At 34.4% G+C, this 18,879-nt stretch overlaps 2 protein-coding genes across 3 annotated transcripts in view; both read right to left on the bottom strand.

The window, feature by feature from the left end:
• LOC114327847 (peroxisomal N(1)-acetyl-spermine/spermidine oxidase) overlaps nucleotides 1-18,879 on the bottom strand; it is a 62,439-nt gene that overhangs the window by 29,206 nt on the left and 14,354 nt on the right. Inside the window, exon 4 of the mRNA XM_028276552.2 lies at nucleotides 2,613-2,921. Coding sequence (XP_028132353.2) covers nucleotides 2,613-2,921 — 309 coding nt within the window. The remainder of the gene's footprint in view (nucleotides 1-2,612; nucleotides 2,922-18,879) is intronic.
• LOC126885236 (uncharacterized) lies at nucleotides 6,003-18,333 on the bottom strand. 2 transcript variants are annotated; one of them, XR_007698345.1, is made up of 2 exons: nucleotides 17,931-18,333; nucleotides 6,003-7,170 (listed from the first exon to the last, which is right to left on the bottom strand). XR_007698345.1 is itself a non-coding variant. In XM_050651700.1 (2 exons), the coding sequence occupies exon 2, from the start codon at nucleotides 14,907-14,909 to the stop codon at nucleotides 13,512-13,514; it is 1,398 nt and encodes a 465-aa protein (XP_050507657.1). In that variant the 5' UTR covers nucleotides 14,910-17,364; nucleotides 17,931-18,308; the 3' UTR covers nucleotides 13,164-13,511. The 2 variants fall into 2 exon arrangements, 1 of the variants encoding a protein (XP_050507657.1); XM_050651700.1 differs by lacking the exon at nucleotides 6,003-7,170 and adding an exon at nucleotides 13,164-17,364 and having other exon boundaries at nucleotides 17,931-18,308.

Below are 18,879 nucleotides of genomic sequence, written 5' to 3'. Positions count from 1 at the left end.
CTAAACCGATGCCACTAGATACAGGCAGCATATTGGACTGGAGACCATAACTTATGGCTCTACAGGAAAATTGCATGTGGCAAAAGAAGTGATAGATCAGGACAAATTCAAATGCGCAATAAAGTGCAATTAACTCGTTTGAACCATTTAAATTACCGGTCCCGGACGGGACTTATCCAATACTTCTACAAAAAGGAAATAACCTGTATGATAACTACATTATGTATGATACTACAAGCTAGCTAAGGACTGCATCAGTACATCTCAAGAGCATGAAAGCTCAAAAGGGTAGCTTTTATGTCCAAATCTAGCAAAAAAGGACAAGAATAAGCTAAATCACTGAGACAAATAAATCCGATGTATTTTGTACTAAAGAGTAGAAAAACTGCTCGATAGGTACGGTAGGTATATTGGTTACAATCGATACAATGGTTGGTATCGGATACATCACGAACAGTGTGCGTGTACTGTTTGCATCAGGAACAGTATGCGTGAACTCTTTCCAAGTAGTCAACGGAAGATACTAACAGGATCACTAACCTACTCAGTAGTGATGTAAAAAAAGTGCCTACCCGTTACAAAGTAACGGGTATTTGTCCAATATCCAAAGTACTGATACCTCGTTGTTAGAAATACTCATTACTTTCGGTACAGGTAAACAAGCGAAATATCCAGATGTCGGTAACACCAAACCAAACAAAGACTTTGTCGATTGGTATGTCGGTGTCTGTATTCGGTACATTAGCATTTCAAAAGATAAATTGAGGCAGTGACGGGGTAAAATGTAAACACTGAAGAGGCCTGCCAAAGAAGGATACCAGTTTACGGTTTCTTTGATTACACTATTTATTACAACTGTAATAAAAAGAAACCTACTAGTTTTTAATATAAAATAAAAGTACCAACAGTAACGAGTATAAAGTACCGGGTATTGATAGAGTTAAAGAAACGAAAGTTTACATCACTGATACTCAGTCCCCAATAAGATCCAATAAAAAGTAAATTATAATATAAATTGTATTGTTGCAACAAGATAAAAACACGTACTAGTCCCAAGACTAGTCCCTAGACTAACTAGACCCAAACCCAGATATCCAAAGTGAAAGTTATCCTCCAACACCAAATTGTTCTATATGGTCCACATATTGTTCAGTAAAAAGTCACACCATTTTGAGCGTCGGGTTTGGGGGGAGGTGGGGAGAAGTTCGTAAATTAGGAATTGTTTAGGCTTTTCGTCAATATTTCTAAAACTATGCGGTTTGGCGTGAACAATGTTCTATACAAAAATGTTCTACATTTAATTTTAAACAAAAAAGGTCCTATGCATAATCCTTCTAAAATGAACGGTTCCAAAGTTACGGAGGTAGTATAGTATAATTGGTCCAAAAAAAGGCCTAACCCAGACATCCAAAGTAAAAGTTTTCCTCCAACACCAAATTGTTCTATATGGTCCACATATTGTTCAGTAAAAAGTTACACCATTTTGAGCGTCCGGTTTGGGGGGAGATGGGGGAGAAGTCGGTAAATTAGTAGTTTTTTTACGTTATTCGTCAATATTTCTAAAACTATGCTTTAGCGTAAACAATATTCTATACAAAAATCTTCTACATAAAATTTAAAACAAAAAGGTCCTATACATAATTGTTATAAAATCAACGGTTCCAGAGTTACGGAGGGTGAAAAGTGGAGGTTTTCGATACTTTTTATATTTTTTGGGCAATTTATAATATTATTACTGATGAAAGACATTTTTTTAACAGGATTGTGTTTTGTAAATAAAATTTGCTATTTCAGTGGCCGATGGTATGTTAGTGATAAGCCCTTGAAGAATCGCCAACCTCACCACCCAAAATCATCATCAATTGCCCAAAAAATATAAAAAGTATCGAAAACCTCCACTTTCACCCTCCGTAACTCTGGAACCGTTGATTTTATAACAATTATGTATAGGACTTTTTTGTTTTAAATTTTATGTAGAACATTTTTGTATAGAGCATTGTTTATTCGAAAACATAGTTTTAGAAATATTGACGAAAAACGTAACAAAACTACTAATTTACCGACTTCTCCCCAATCTCCCCCCAAACCGGACGCTCAAAATGGTGTAACTTTTTACTGAACAATATGTGGACCATATAGAACAATTTGGTGTTAGAGGAAAATTTTTACTTTGGATGTCTGGGTTATGCCTATTTTTGGACCAATTATACTATACTACCTCCGTAACTTTGGAACCGTTCATTTTTGAAGGATTATGCATAGGACCTTTCTTATTTCAAATTTAATGTAGAACATTTTTGTATAGAAACAAGATTGTGTTTTGTAAATAAAATTTGCTATTTCAGTGGCCGATGGTATGTTAGTGATAAGCCCTTGAAGAAACGTCAACCTCACCACCCAAAATCATCGGAAAAAGATCACTATTTTCAACTGAGTTAACACATTCTTCTATGTAAGATTGGGAATAGTTTTTGAGATGGAAATCAATCACAATGCTACTTAATAGTTTGAGATGCTTTTATAAAAACGTATTATGTACTAGAAAAGCCAACTTGTCATTTAACTATCGAGCAAAAGTAGTAAGAAAAATAAGTGAAAAAACCAAAACTTACCATAAACAACTTTTTGGTTTGGGTATAAAAGGATCGTTAAGAAATTTTCTTAATACTTTTGTACAAGTTTCTATAATAACATCATTTGGTAAAGTTTCCATGTATTCAGCCTCTTTTCCAGAAATCCATCCTAAAATTACGGTTTCTGATATTTTCATAAACGAGTATATTTTCTTATACCAATCTTCCTGAATGTCACTATTCTTTTCTGGTTCTGCTTCCCACAGTAGTAATACTTCAGTGATGCTGGGATGAAGAAACGGCCTATCATATTCTAGTATTATTTTATCTACAGTTCCAAAAAGTAACCTGAAAAGTATCAAAGTTGAGAAAATATACAGGTTTTTATTCAGTGTTCTCTATCTTTTATTATTTACTGGCTAACCCGACAGACGTTTTCCCGTCTTAGCTATATGAGTCAGAAAATGAATACAATCTGGCCACTTTCCCGGAACAATATTTGCTTTTGTTTATTTTTGAAAAACTCTTCTCAAAAAACACCTGAAGAAAAAATTAAAACTGGATAAACGTTCCGATTGAATGGATAGTGCACTGCTAACTAATAAATTCGACTGATCAGTGATGTCCTTCATACATAAAAATTCTTAAAACCAGGTACAAGGCAATACTCAGAGTACAGCTGATCCTGAGTCTTCTTGTTTGGCAATGATTCTCCCTCCTTTGTTTTAGCTGCTCGTGTTCTTACCTCCGTCAGTAGTAATATTCATCAACTTCTCAGCTTAATTGTCATAGCTTCCAGGCTTGTGCCAAATAACGGAATAAATCTTCCCCCTGTCCCTGGGGATGGCGGTTTTTGACATAAAAACCGGTTTTCGGTTGTACCGGTTTTATTACTTACGGTTTAACCTGGAGGTTATAACCGGTTATTTTAAAAACCGGTATTCGGTTTTTTTAATCAATAGCAAATACTCAATAGGTTAAAATGTTACATTTATATTGCACTTTATTTTGCTCAATTTCCTCCCGAAAAATTCCCCAACCAGTTCAACTTAAAAATTTTCCCAGTCTCTTTCAAATTATCCTAAAATTGGGCGAAAGTACCCCAAATCTGGCAACTATGATTCGTCGCTCTGTGTAGACGGGGTCGGCGTGTATTGTGTTGTCAATAATTGGGATATTCCCAAAAGTGATGATCCTACCGATCTACCGAAATGTCCCTTGGATCTACCGAGTTAAAAAAATATCCAAATGCACTTATATTTTACTTAAAAATAAATTTGATAACCCAATTCATCTTTTATTTCTATTACCACCAAAAAAATTTCAGTAATATTTTTAATACGTTTGTATAGGACATCTTGGATATTAGTGCACCCTATGTAACGCACAGCTGAATTTTATGTTTGTGCGTCACAGTCTTGCCATGCCATTTCTTTCATAATTTCAATCAATGTTAAATATACCTACCTGAATAATAGAATAAGAACGTTTACTTCTCCGTCATTATACTAGGTAGAATGACAAATGAGGTGTCAAATGAAAGCTTATAATCCAAGGATAGTACTAAAGGTGAGAGATTGGACCCAGATTGTCTGTCCCTCAAAAAATAAGCGTTATATTGGGGATTTCTAATCTCGACATTAAAAGTTGCACTATTTTTTTTCTATAAAACATTTTGATCTAAAACTTACCAGAAAACTTCTTTGTACTCTCTACTTTCAAATAAACGTGATTAAGAAGCTAAATTTTAAACTTCGTCACACAACTTTTGCGATTAAACTTTGCAATGCACAAATCCGCACCTTTTTCTTTGAAAAATTCATAACCTTTATCATGATAAGAATAGACAGGTACCTTTGTCTTCAGAAATGTTAGAGCTATATACTGTAAAAATTTGAGAAAAAAATATTAAAATGAAACAGAGTTGTAGCGAGGTAAATGCAAAAAACGTGATTTCATTTTTTTTATTTTTAGGTTAAAATTGCGATTTTGACAATGTTCCCCCAAATAAAATTCAAAATAAACCTTATTTTCGTTTTCAGCACCCTCGAAAATATAAAGTATGAATAAAATTAGCCATTCACCCCTCCATGGTCAGTATCTCGAAAACTAAGCGCTTTTTTAAGGGTGTCCCACTCGTGTATAATATGTATCACAAAAAATTGTAACGTGATAGTATGAAAAAATAGAGGATACGGCAACGGTGTTACAAGTGATGGTCGGATCCAATGCCAAAATCTACACAGACATATTAGGGTGCACTAATATCCAAGATGTCCGTTTGTATAATACCTTTTAATTCCTAAGAATTATCTATGGTTTAAAAATTACATAATGGAGATTCCTAATCGTATTTCGCTATTCACATTCACAATCATAACATACAAGAGTCTCAAGTACTTAAGTATAAAAACAATTATAAGATGATGGTTAGAATATCGATTTCAAGCAGATCACTTACAGTTTTATGTAACAGTACGAGAGTGTAGACAGGCACCTTATGCGACTTCGCTGTGCATCGGCCTACTTCCATTCGGTAGCGGTTTTTGCGATCAAGTCAAAGGAAGCTTGCTTAAATGTTATCATCTAAATAACTATTTCCAAACTATCATTAAAACTTAATTGTTTCATAAAAGCTGATGTGGCAGTTTCGTCCAGTTCTTTGTTAGTAAAAAATGAAATACATATGTGAATTATGTTTGTTTGGGTTAATTACTTTGCAGATTATTAAATAATCTGCGAAAATATAAATTTTATAATACATATGATTGGGATCGAAAAACGATAGAAATCTTTTTCTCTGAATTAATTATTTTTTCCAGAGGTTGTAACCTGTTAGAAGAAGATTTTCTGTTGGAGTGAATGCACAGAGAGTGATAAACTCCAACAGAAGTAGGAAAAAGAAGATCTACTTAATGTAGCCAAAGGAACAAAAATGTGTGGCTTCTACGTTGGAAGAAGCTGAAGTAACTAAAATACTACTTCGCAGTAGTACTTGTATGGGAAGATGTAAAGACAAAGAGTATAGACTTGATATAGGACTGGAGATGGAAAATTATGAATAGATAGATGTAACTTGAATAGCTAGCTCAATATGCAAGAGAATGGCCACTTGACACTCAAGGAAGGATTCGGCCAATTTGCACGGCTATTTCTGGCTGGACAATAAATTAAAGGAAATGACAATGATGGCTAGAAAAGAAGATATTAAGACACTGTTCACAAAGTAGATAAGGTAAATATAATAATATAATGAAAATAGAATAAATTTTTGGGCGCCAGAAGAAGGATAACTGGGTTAACCCTCTTCCAGGTATTCTACGCTGCTATAGAGTATATTAAATTTGTAGTACAAGTAGGTTAAATGTTATTAAAGATTATTAAGTTATAAAATATATTATCAAGATAAAGGAGTAATAAGAAAAAAAATCACAATAAATGTATATTTATTGAATGTAACTACCAGATTTTCACAATCTCCGAGTTAAGACAAGTAACTAGTATGTAACTCTAACATGACAAAAAAAAAATACTAGTGAAAGTCATTTACAGAATTACCTTACAAATATAATCTAAGAATAATCTTAATAAGGTTAGAAAATCTGAATAAGGGTACCTCTAATACAGAAAGTACAACTTACACTTGGTTAGCAGTAACTACCCTCACCCAATAACAATGGTACGAATATCATACGTACACTTAATTCAATACTACCTGATAATATGAACAAGATATTTAATATATGTATGTACAACTCAATGAGTTGACGGGTACCAAGTCCCTAAGTGAACCAACGGAGTTCTGGATACCAAAGATCCTTTTACCGACTCGTGGTTCTTAATAATAATGGCAAGTAAAACTAGTACCTTCCTGAGGGGATGGGTACTAGGGATTTATTCGAATTTAATATAAAAATTAATAGTTAAAGTTAAATAATTTGAATAATAGAAATTTTTAATGATATTTGAAGTTAATTTGAAAAATTTAATTTAAAATATACTAAAATAATTAAAGGAGTTTAAATAGTTATATAAAAGGGAAACAAGCCAAAGAATAATAAAAAAAATATAAGAGTACCAACACTATTGTATGGGAAAGTATCTGAGCTCAGAGATTCTCACCATGGAGGTTACGCAGCTTTGGGGAACGCTATCAATTATTATACTGTTCTGTAATACTATAAAAATCTTGAAAAGGGAAAGGTTATGTGCAATAAATTTATAAAGTACCTATATGAATAAACTAAGTATCCTGAAAATCACAAAAAACAGTCTAAATTTTTACTTAGAGCAAACCGAATGTTCATCAACACAAACCCCTTTTCACAATCTTCCAATGTTCCTTGCGGTGCGTTCCTTGCTGTGTATTCCCCAAATTGACCGGGATGCAATGAGCACAAGGGGGTGCTAACTCCCTCTTGCAACTGTCCTGCTGGAGGTACAAGAAAACAGGTGGAAAAAAAACCAGTTGAAGGTACAGGCGAAAAAGATAGATATGGAGATCTTCCAGGCTGGTCTCCTAGTGACCGTCTCTCTAGAAGTGGTCTACCTTGGTGGTCTTAGGTTTTCTTTTTTTTTTATGATTTCATAGTGGTGGCTAAAAAAAACACATATGGTATTACTACCAATCCACCAATGTGTCAAAAAGAAGCAAGAGAAACGAGGAGGTGTTTTTATTCCTATGGGAATAAGAAGAAATAGGTCATTAAGCCCAAAAACTTGAATGACTAGACAGCTCGACTCTTTATTAAGTTGTTATCAGATGACCTTGTTCAAATAACACATGTGATTTTCAATTTGGCTACAAGATATAATTACTGTGAAAAAATATTTCATTATAATATATACACAGGTATATAGATATATTATACAAGGATGAAATATAGTATGATTAGGCAATGGATACTTGTTTGATCATGGTTCAAAAGATAGGAGATCTGTAGACTTGAAAGGAATATAAAAAAAATTGAGTTTAAATTAGCTCTATTTTCCAACAGAAAGCACAAATTAGCAAAGAATATTCAATTATCTCTCGATGATTTTGATCCATGAAAATAAACCATAGAAACCATGAACATAGACGACATGAAACTTAATTAGCAAGTTAGTCAAGAAAATTTCAATATGGCGGAAAATAAATTAATAAAATTTTTTATTTACCAGGCCGGAACTCATTTTAAATCTGCATTCAAATTCTTCAACTTCGTATTCACTAATAACTTTATATTCCCTAATGCTGGATGGATTCAATCTTTAATTATAATTTGGATCTTGAAATTGTGGGTAAAATATCAAGCTACCGACCTGCCACTCCGACACACTTCTAGAAAGCCAATGCCCTCTCGTTAGCTGGCTGACGATCTCCGCGGGCAATTCAATTCCCCTCTCCCATCGATACGCTGTCAAACGCAAGCAAACCAATGTTGCCACACTTAAAATGTGACGTCACAAGCATTTAAAATTCTGTGATGGTGTTATGTTATATTTTAATAACCATTGAAAGAAAATAATTCTAAAAATAATGAAATAATATCTTCCCATCAATAATGGATTCTATAAGGGGCGGAACGTCACATTCCCTTTTGACCACGAGAAAAAAAAATTTTAATTAAAAATTTTTTTTTTTTTTCACATATTAAACTAAAGTAGTAGTACTTAGTGTATCATTCCCCGTTGATTCGCAAGATTACAAATAATCACAACTAATAATCAAGGGAAAGCAGGATGGTCACTGCAGCAACTAACAGGAATTGCAAAAGATGACCCGAAGTCCTAGTAAACGTGACTGGTTTTTTTTTTTTTTTTTTTTTTAAAAGCCAAACAACCTACAGATGAGATTTAATTTATAATGACAAATAAGTGTCGAATTGGCAGCAAATCCAAAGTTGTACTATCCCTGGACATCAGATTTATAAAGGGTATATCCAAGGACGAACAACCAGGCAAAGGTGTGAGCCAATTCATACCCTAACGCAAGTAAATATACTAAAGTCACCAAATAAATCAATAACTAAAATTAGTGAAGAATAATCGAACACTCAATCCAAAATTGGAATAACAATGGACACCAGATTTGTAATGGCATATCCAGAGAAGAACAATCAGGAAGATTTATGGAACAATTCTCACCAATACCGAATAATACAAATAGTAAACATACCAAACGAATCCAAACACATTAACCAAACTAAATGTGGAATTGGACACTCAATCCAAAATCGGACTATCAATGGACACCAGATTTATAAGAGCATATCCAAAGAAGAACGATCAGGAAAATTTATGGACCAATTCCCACTAATACTAAATAAATAACTAAATTAGCTCTACATCTTCCCTCATTCGGTAATATGAGCCTATCTAAACTAAATAATAAAAATGAAGGGTAACTTATAAGTACTATGACTCTATGGTAAATACAAAATATGACGGGAACGAGCTCCCAATTTTTTTTTTAAGACTGTATATTCATTTGAACATACATAGGATTATCCAGGAGATATTCCTGAATCTAAGCAACAACTAATGCCTGAGGATAGAAGAGGGAATCTACTAAAAAGAAAATCAATAATTTGTCCCGACGGGTTGATCACTAACATTACGACTCTACGTATATGGATAATCAAAGCATCAATATACTATGAACTAAGAGACATAAAATAAGCAAACTAAACTTCCCTATTATCGTGTGAAAACGTGCCTGGAATATCTGGACTAATTACACAAGAATGGTTAGGAAATGTTGCGCACCGTTTCCCGACCGGAAATATTATCATGCATAAACATCCGCATACTCAACCATGAAAGACATGGATTACGAAATCGGATAGCAGTGATCAGTTGCTGAATTTCGAACCCACGTATTCACCAACTTTGAGCATTAACAGACTAGTTCATAAGAAGAAATATGAAAGACTCAAGAATTCATCTATAAACCAAAATTCCAAACTCATTCCAGAATTATACTGTGGAGAAAATAAGGATCTGAATTATTGTAAAGTATCTAACATGTCCGTGACAAATGTCAATAGCGTAACCCAATAACAAATTAAAAACCCCATCTTTCCAATATGGCAAATCCAATACTTACATGATATAAAAATAATATAAAAAAATAATAATAAGTAGGTAATCAAATATCCAAAATATAACACATAATCTAAGATATGGTAGTGTAACATAGTTCCATTTCTATTCAGCAAGAATACTTGTATGAGCCGACATATCCAAATATCTAATAATCAACAGCCCTTTTATTATAAGAGGTTGAGTACACAAACTAAAAGTACAAGTGGGGATTATCAACTTGGTAATACTATTGGCTGGATTAGTACTTGAGAATATTTGTCCATGAATTAAAATGCAATTCATAATACAGAAAAAATGATAAACTCATACAAGCGGTATTACACAAGAATTCGGTACCTAATAAGTAACTAATAAGTGAGAAGTCATCAAACCATGCCGAAGGTTAAAAATTATGCTATGGTCCTGCACTCTCTGGTGATTAAAAATTTAGACTAAAATACTATACCATAATAAAACGAGCTAAAGGCAAACACAGGAAGATATTAGCTTAAACAACCCTAAGTTAATCTTCTTCCGATGAAGTTGAAGAATCAACATCGTCCATGGTATTGTCAGGCAGTAAATCCTTTACATGAAATTGACCAATTCGCTTATTAGTCAAATTGTCCTTTAATTCATAAATCAAAGGAGATATTACCCTTAAGACAGTACATGGGACATACTTCTGGCAAAACTTTGCAGAAATGGCATCACCCTTACTGGATTTGACAAAATTGCGCTTTAATACTCGATCACCAACAAAGAATCGCAGATCTCGTTTCCTCAAATTATAGTGCTGCTGGTTCCTTAGGTAAGAAGTTTTTAACTTCTTCCTAATGTCTGCGAAAATATGAGGTAACGTCTGGAGATCATCTAAGCGATGAAGTTTCTCAGATATTTGAGGAAGATTTTCGGAATTGTCTGAAATTACACCAAAATAATCACCTGATAAAGCAACATTCCTACCAAAATTCAGATATGCTGGAGAGCACTGGGTAACTTCATGGACAGAAGTCCTTATGGCTTGAGCTATGGAATGAATATATTGATCCCAAGCTCTGTGATCTGGGTATGTATAGGACCTTAGAGCTGTGACAATACTGCGATTTACTCTCTCAGTATGGTTTGCTTGTGGATGGTAGGCAGCATTATAAAAGGTCTTCTGAACCTTATATTTAGCTAAAAGATCTTTAAAGGCCTTTGATACAAACTGAGGACCATTGTCACATGACACAATTTGGGGAACACCGTACACCAAAAAGACTTGTTCCTCCAAATATTTCAAAATTGCTGGAGTTGTGGCCTGACGAAGAGGACAAACTAAAGGAAATTTAGTGAAATAATCCACAACTACCAGGCAATAGGTATTACCCTTGTAGCTCCGAGGATACGGTCCAATGAGATCCATTGAGATCATCTGCCAAGGAAAATTGATGTTTCTGAAGGAACCCATAAGTCCAGCTTGTGGTAGGTTACTTGGTTTGCAAGTAGCACAAACCATGCATTTAGAAATGTACCTTTTAATAGACTTCCGCATGCCAGGCCAATAATATAATTCAGCAATGCGGTGATATGTCTTATAAAACCCAAAATGACCAGCTGTAACTTCATCATGAAACATATGCAGAATATTTTCCCTATTTGGCGTAGGCACAACTATTTTCCACTCCGACATGTTGGATAAGGACTCTATCGGACTAAAGGTGTGTTTGTACAGAACATTATTCTCTACCTTAAAATCAGGATATTTTTGTGGGTCTTGAGTAACCCTATCAATCATATTCTGATACCACACATCAGGGGTTAAAGAAGACAGATCTAGGACATTAATATCGTGGACACGTGAAAGAGCATCTGCAACCACGACCCCGTTTGCCTTTCTATGGACAATCTTATATGAATAGGCAGCCAGTTTACATATCCATCGAGAAAGTCTCTGAGAAGGGTTTTTCATACTATGAAGCCATACCAAGGAACTATGGTCCGTAATTATAGTGAAATTACGACCTTCCAAATAATAACGAAACGCTTCTAACCCATGGATGATAGCTAAGAGTTCTTTCTCTGTGGTTGAATAGTTTTTCTGGGCCTTATTCAACTTCTTACTAGTGTAAGCTATTGGGTGTTCAGAGCCATCCTTCAACTGAAATAATACGCCACCAGAAGCAGTATTAGAGCAATCTGTCATTAGATAAAAATGCTCATCAAAATTAGGTGACATCATGACCGGAGCGCTCGTTAAAGCATCTTTAACGCGCCGAAAAGCTTCATCGGCCTCAGGAGTCCAAGTAATGGTCTGTCCCTTTTTCCTGTTCTTCAAAAGATCAGTAAGAGGAGACAACAAGGTAGAGTATGACGGTACAAACCGACGATAATAGCCACACATTCCCAATATCCTACGGACTTGGGTGGTGGTCTTAGGTATGGGAAAATTTTTAATAGCTACTATTTTCTCAGGATCAGTCCTTAGCCCCTGGTTATCAACAACATAACCCAAGAACTTAAGACTAGGACGACAAAACTGACATTTATCCAAATTGATCGTCAGATTAGCTTCCTTAAGACGTAAAAATAACTTATCTAAAATTTCCATATGAAGGGAAAAATCGGGAGTGACAACCAAAATATCGTCCAAATAATAGAAAACATAGGGCTCTAACTGTGGACCAATGACTAAATCCATCAGACGACACATTGTCTGAGGAGCAGAAACAAGACCGAAAGGCATGGTGACAAACTGGAATAATCCTTTACCACTGACAGCAAAAGCAGTATACTTCTTGCTCTCTTCACTCAGTGGGATCTGTAAGAAGGCCTTAGACAAATCAATAGAAGAGATGTATTTGGCATTCTGAAGTTTGCTCAAAATCACATCTATTCTGGGGATAGGATAAGCATCCCTGTTCGTTGTGATACTGTTTAGTTTTCGACCGTCAAAGCAGATCCTGAAGGATCCATCCTTCTTCTTCGTTAACCAGAGTGGGGAACAATAGGACGACGTTGAATGTTCTATGATATTTAAAGCAAGCATCGAATCTACTTCTTTTTCTAAATCTGCCTGCCAGGCTTGAGGTATGGGATACTGATACAACCTAAAAGGAGTGGGATTTCCCACTTCGATAGTGTGAGATATTAACGACGTACGACCTAGTTTGTCTTTTGAAGAAAGAGTAGTGAATTTAGAGATCATACTCTCTAATTGCCTTTGTTCGGAGCTTGATAAACTAGCAAAATCATGAATAGCACTAAGGGTAGATAAATTAAATTCAGATATGGAAAAAGAAAAATCAGAACAACTTAAGGTGCTATTGAAAGCATTGAAAAAGTCCATACCTAGAATTATAGAATTCTGCACGGAAGGAATAACATAGAATGTAATTTCTCTACATAAATCGGCCACTGTGATTTCAATTTGGAGTTTGCCTGTAATGGACTGAACTGTACCATCTGCAGTAGATACTTGCAAAGATGAAATGGGCATAATGGGAATACTAGAATTTTTCAATAAATTTAATGAATGTGCCCCTATCAAGGAAATATTAGAGCCACTATCTAACAAAGCTAAACACGATTGTCCTAGAATTTGAATAGGGAGATATGGCCTATTATCATTTTGTTTCCTAACTAATAAAGAATTAATATCTAGATATAAAGTATTTGGTTGTCTAGAACCGTTATAGGGAACTAACCTAGACGTATCATCATCATTAACAAAACTAGAATCTAATATAGATAATGGAACTACATCACTATCACAATTATTATTGTTACGTTGAACACTACCAATCAAAGAAGAATTTGTAAATGAACATCTGTGATCATTTGAATCAAGCGAATCTAACGTATCATCTATAGAAATTAATTTCTGGTTTAATTTTGTTTTGTGGTGTGTGCTGTTTTCTTGAACGACACCCCTTTCCCTTTTCGTGAAGATGGGTTTGGGTTGCTGGATGTGCTTGGTCCAGCAGTTTCGTTTGACGATGGGGTTGGATTCCCTGATTGGGTGTTGGACGGAGAAACGTTCAGGGGACGGACCTCCGACGTCTCGTTTCCCGAACACTTAGAACAATTCCTTTTAAGGGTGTTCTCTCGGCCACAACCATGGCAGAAAATACGACTTTGAGGAATTGCACAATTGTAAAACGGATGACCTGGCTGATCACAATTCCAACAGACAAGAGAACTAACAACCGAAACATTATGATCATGGCCCTTATTTGGCCAAGAACGTTGCCTAAAGGAAGTTGGCTGAGAAGAAGAGTTAGAATAGGATCGAGATGTGGATGGAGGTTGCGAAGACCAGGATAAAGTTTCCTCCAAACGTTTGCACTTTATAGTAAGGTCATCAATGTTCTGAATGTCCATAAGAGCTAATTGTTGATGATAAAAGGGTAATAGACATTTAAGGATGATTTTAATTTTAGCTAAATCTGACAAAGGAGTGTCTAAACGACTACACATACCTAATATAGTATTAATAAACATAGTAACAGATTCCCCAGGTTTCTGCTTATGATTCTTAATTTGATCTAGTAGGTCGTCCTGGAACGAGTACGGAAGAAAATCTGACTTCAACTTTTTAATCAGATCAGACCAACAAGAAAAATTACCCCTATTATTCCTAAACCAGGTAAAAGCTGTCCCGGTGAACAGTTCAGCAGATGCAGCAAACAAATCCTCTTCAGAAACACCTCTAGATACTCGAAGACATTCAACCCTTTCCAAAAATGACATCACATCAGTGTGCTGTTTTTCACCTGAAAATGAAATACCCCATTTGTGTACTTGCACAGGTTTGGAGTAAGTGAAACTAGATACATTGACTGGAGCATTAGGAGTAGAGGTAGCTATGGGGTTAACTCTAGAATCAAGTTCACCCTCTAGTGTTAATATTCTAAGAGAAACAGATTTCTTGAAAGGTTCCTGTTCTTCGGTAGGACAGTGTAACAAGTGTACACGGGCAGAAATATGGCCTAGACGAGATGTTAATCGCGCATACTCTGTATCCTTTACAGTTCCCCTAAATTTTTCGATTTTTTTAGACAAGCTGTCCAATGTTTCAGAGATTCCTTTCTGTTGTTCCTCAAAAGGGATGGATACAGCTGATATTTGGAGAAAACTCCTATTGCCAGCTTCTTGTTTCAAAGCACCTCTCAGAAGATTGCGTTTTTTACCGACAGTTGTCGACTCCTCTGGCATTATGTCCCTAATCTTTAATTCATAATCCAGTTCATCCACCAGAAGATGTTCAGCTTTAAAAGCACACATGATGAGAGCAAAATTATTGACAAGTAGTCCAAAGAACAGAAGTATGAAAGATACCTAAGTTTGCACGCAAAATATATATACCGAGAAAATATTCGCAACACACCAACAAAATCAAAATGGCCAGCAAAAAATATATATATATATATAATGAAGTATATAATCAAATAAATAAGATCAAATAAATATATAAGATCAAATAAATGGATAAATAATCCAATAAATAATGTATACTCAAGTAAACCTACTACCTAAATACTGGAAGTAAATTTTTATTTATATGTAACTTACCACCACTTTGGAAAAAATATATATAATAATAATCAATGCTTAGTTGTACCTCCAACTATACCACTATTGGCTGAAGGAATAAAAATTACCTTATATGAATTATATTATTAATAGCAATATTAAATATAAGTTCCCAATAAAAAATTCAAATTTAACCCAGAATGTAAGTTGCACAAACCTATACTATAATGAGGTCCCAAAATATAAACAAAAATCAAAACAGCGTATAAGAATACCTGATATGTATCAGAAATTAAAAATAAAATAAATAAGTAACAAGATGTGTATAGAGATACCAAACGGAAATAACAAAGAAACTTGAGATAAAAAGAGAAGAATTGACCTAAATAAATACTGTCTCAGACCAAAAATAAGGCCACCACGTTGGGAAGCCGATGTAACCTGTTAGAAGAAGATTTTCTGTTGGAGTGAATGCACAGAGAGTGATAAACTCCAACAGAAGTAGGAAAAAGAAGATCTACTTAATGTAGCCAAAGGAACAAAAATGTGTGGCTTCTACGTTGGAAGAAGCTGAAGTAACTAAAATACTACTTCGCAGTAGTACTTGTATGGGAAGATGTAAAGACAAAGAGTATAGACTTGATATAGGACTGGAGATGGAAAATTATGAATAGATAGATGTAACTTGAATAGCTAGCTCAATATGCAAGAGAATGGCCACTTGACACTCAAGGAAGGATTCGGCCAATTTGCACGGCTATTTCTGGCTGGACAATAAATTAAAGGAAATGACAATGATGGCTAGAAAAGAAGATATTAAGACACTGTTCACAAAGTAGATAAGGTAAATATAATAATATAATGAAAATAGAATAAATTTTTGGGCGCCAGAAGAAGGATAACTGGGTTAACCCTCTTCCAGGTATTCTACGCTGCTATAGAGTATATTAAATTTGTAGTACAAGTAGGTTAAATGTTATTAAAGATTATTAAGTTATAAAATATATTATCAAGATAAAGGAGTAATAAGAAAAAAAAATCACAATAAATGTATATTTATTGAATGTAACTACCAGATTTTCACAATCTCCGAGTTAAGACAAGTAACTAGTATGTAACTCTAACATGACAAAAAAAAATACTAGTGAAAGTCATTTACAGAATTACCTTACAAATATAATCTAAGAATAATCTTAATAAGGTTAGAAAATCTGAATAAGGGTACCTCTAATACAGAAAGTACAACTTACACTTGGTTAGCAGTAACTACCCTCACCCAATAACAATGGTACGAATATCATACGTACACTTAATTCAATACTACCTGATAATATGAACAAGATATTTAATATATGTATGTACAACTCAATGAGTTGACGGGTACCAAGTCCCTAAGTGAACCAACGGAGTTCTGGATACCAAAGATCCTTTTACCGACTTGTGGTTCTTAATAATAATGGCAAGTAAAACTAGTACCTTCCTGAGGGGATGGGTACTAGGGATTTATTCGAATTTAATATAAAAATTAATAGTTAAAGTTAAATAATTTGAATAATAGAAATTTTTAATGATATTTGAAGTTAATTTGAAAAATTTAATTTAAAATATACTAAAATAATTAAAGGAGTTTAAATAGTTATATAAAAGGGAAACAAGCCAAAGAATAATAAAAAAAATATAAGAGTACCAACACTATTGTATGGGAAAGTATCTGAGCTCAGAGATTCTCACCATGGAGATTACGCAGCTTTGGGGAACGCTATCAATTATTATACTGTTCTGTAATACTATAAAAATCTTGAAAAGGGAAAGGTTATGTGCAATAAATTTATAAAGTACCTATATGAATAAACTAAGTATCCTGAAAATCACAAAAAACAGTCTAAATTTTTACTTAGAGCAAACCGAATGTTCATCAACACAAACCCCTTTTCACAATCTTCCAATGTTCCTTGCGGTGCGTTCCTTGCTGTGTATTCCCCAAATTGACCGGGATGCAATGAGCACAAGGGGGTGCTAACTCCCTCTTGCAACTGTCCTGCTGGAGGTACAAGAAAACAGGTGGAAAAAAAACCAGTTGAAGGTACAGGCGAAAAAGATAGATATGGAGATCTTCCAGGCTGGTCTCCTAGTGACCGTCTCTCTAGAAGTGGTCTACCTTGGTGGTCTTAGGTTTTCTTTTTTTTTTATGATTTCATAGTGGTGGCTAAAAAAAACACATATGGTATTACTACCAATCCACCAATGTGTCAAAAAGAAGCAAGAGAAACGAGGAGGTGTTTTTATTCCTATGGGAATAAGAAGAAATAGGTCATTAAGCCCAAAAACTTGAATGACTAGACAGCTCGACTCTTTATTAAGTTGTTATCAGATGACCTTGTTCAAATAACACATGTGATTTTCAATTTGGCTACAAGATATAATTACTGTGAAAAAATATTTCATTATAATATATACACAGGTATATAGATATATTATACAAGGATGAAATATAGTATGATTAGGCAATGGATACTTGTTTGATCATGGTTCAAAAGATAGGAGATCTGTAGACTTGAAAGGAATAATATAAAAAAAATTGAGTTTAAATTAGCTCTATTTTCCAACAGAAAGCACAAATTAGCAAAGAATATTCAATTATCTCTCGATGATTTTGATCCATGAAAATAAACCATAGAAACCATGAACATAGACGACATGAAACTGAATTAGCAAGTTAGTCAAGAAAATTTCAATATGGCGGAAAATAAATTAATAAAATTTTTTATTTACCAGGCCGGAACTCATTTTAAATCTGCATTCAAATTCTTCAACTTCGTATTCACTAATAACTTTATATTCCCTAATGCTGGATGGATTCAATCTTTAATTATAATTTGGATCTTGAAATTGTGGGTAAAATATCAAGCTACCGACCTGCCACTCCGACACACTTCTAGAAAGCCAATGCCCTCTCGTTAGCTGGCTGACGATCTCCGCGGGCAATTCAATTCCCCTCTCCCATCGATACGCTGTCAAACGCAAGCAAACCAATGTTGCCACACTTAAAATGTGACGTCACAAGCATTTAAAATTCTGTGATGGTGTTATGTTATATTTTAATAACCATTGAAAGAAAATAATTCTAAAAATAATGAAATAATATCTTCCCATCAATAATGGATTCTATAAGGGGCGGAACGTCACAAGGTAACTTATTTTTCACTCAGGAAAACTGGAAGAAATTACATCAGTTCTGATACAGTATAAGGTGGAAATAGCAGCACTGCAGGAAATTAGATGGAAAGGGAAAGGACAAATAGATCAACAGAATAGTACCTTCATATACTCAGGGGAAGAAAAGCAAGGACAACATGGGGTAGGATTCATATTAATTGGAAATATGAGAGACAAAATAATGGAAATCAGACTATTAAACAAAAGAATAGCCTACCTAAGGATTGAAGCTAAACCGGCAAACATATCCCTCCTAAATGTTTATGCACCGACAGAAAATGCGAAAGAGGAGGAAAAAGATCATTTCTACGACACTATGGAAGAAAAGCTAGAAAAAATACCAAAAGAAGATGTGATATTAATATTGGGCGATTTTAATGCACAAATAGGAAAGGAGGATTATATACAGCAAATAGCAGGCAAACATACAATACATGAGAAAACGAATGACAACGGGCACAGAACAACATGGCGACAGGAAATAATATGTCTATCAGCAGTACAA

Source organism: Diabrotica virgifera, chromosome 5 (genome assembly GCF_917563875.1).
Source record: "Diabrotica virgifera virgifera chromosome 5, PGI_DIABVI_V3a".
Lineage (NCBI taxonomy): Eukaryota > Metazoa > Arthropoda > Insecta > Coleoptera > Chrysomelidae > Diabrotica > Diabrotica virgifera.
The sequence above is the reverse complement of the archived record's forward strand: the minus strand, read 5'-3'. Positions and strand labels throughout refer to the sequence as shown.

Coding starts and splice junctions, on each gene's coding strand:
- LOC126885236 (XM_050651700.1), bottom strand. CDS start 14,909: ATGTGTGCTTTTAAAGCTGAACATCTTCTGGTGGATGAACTGGATTAT.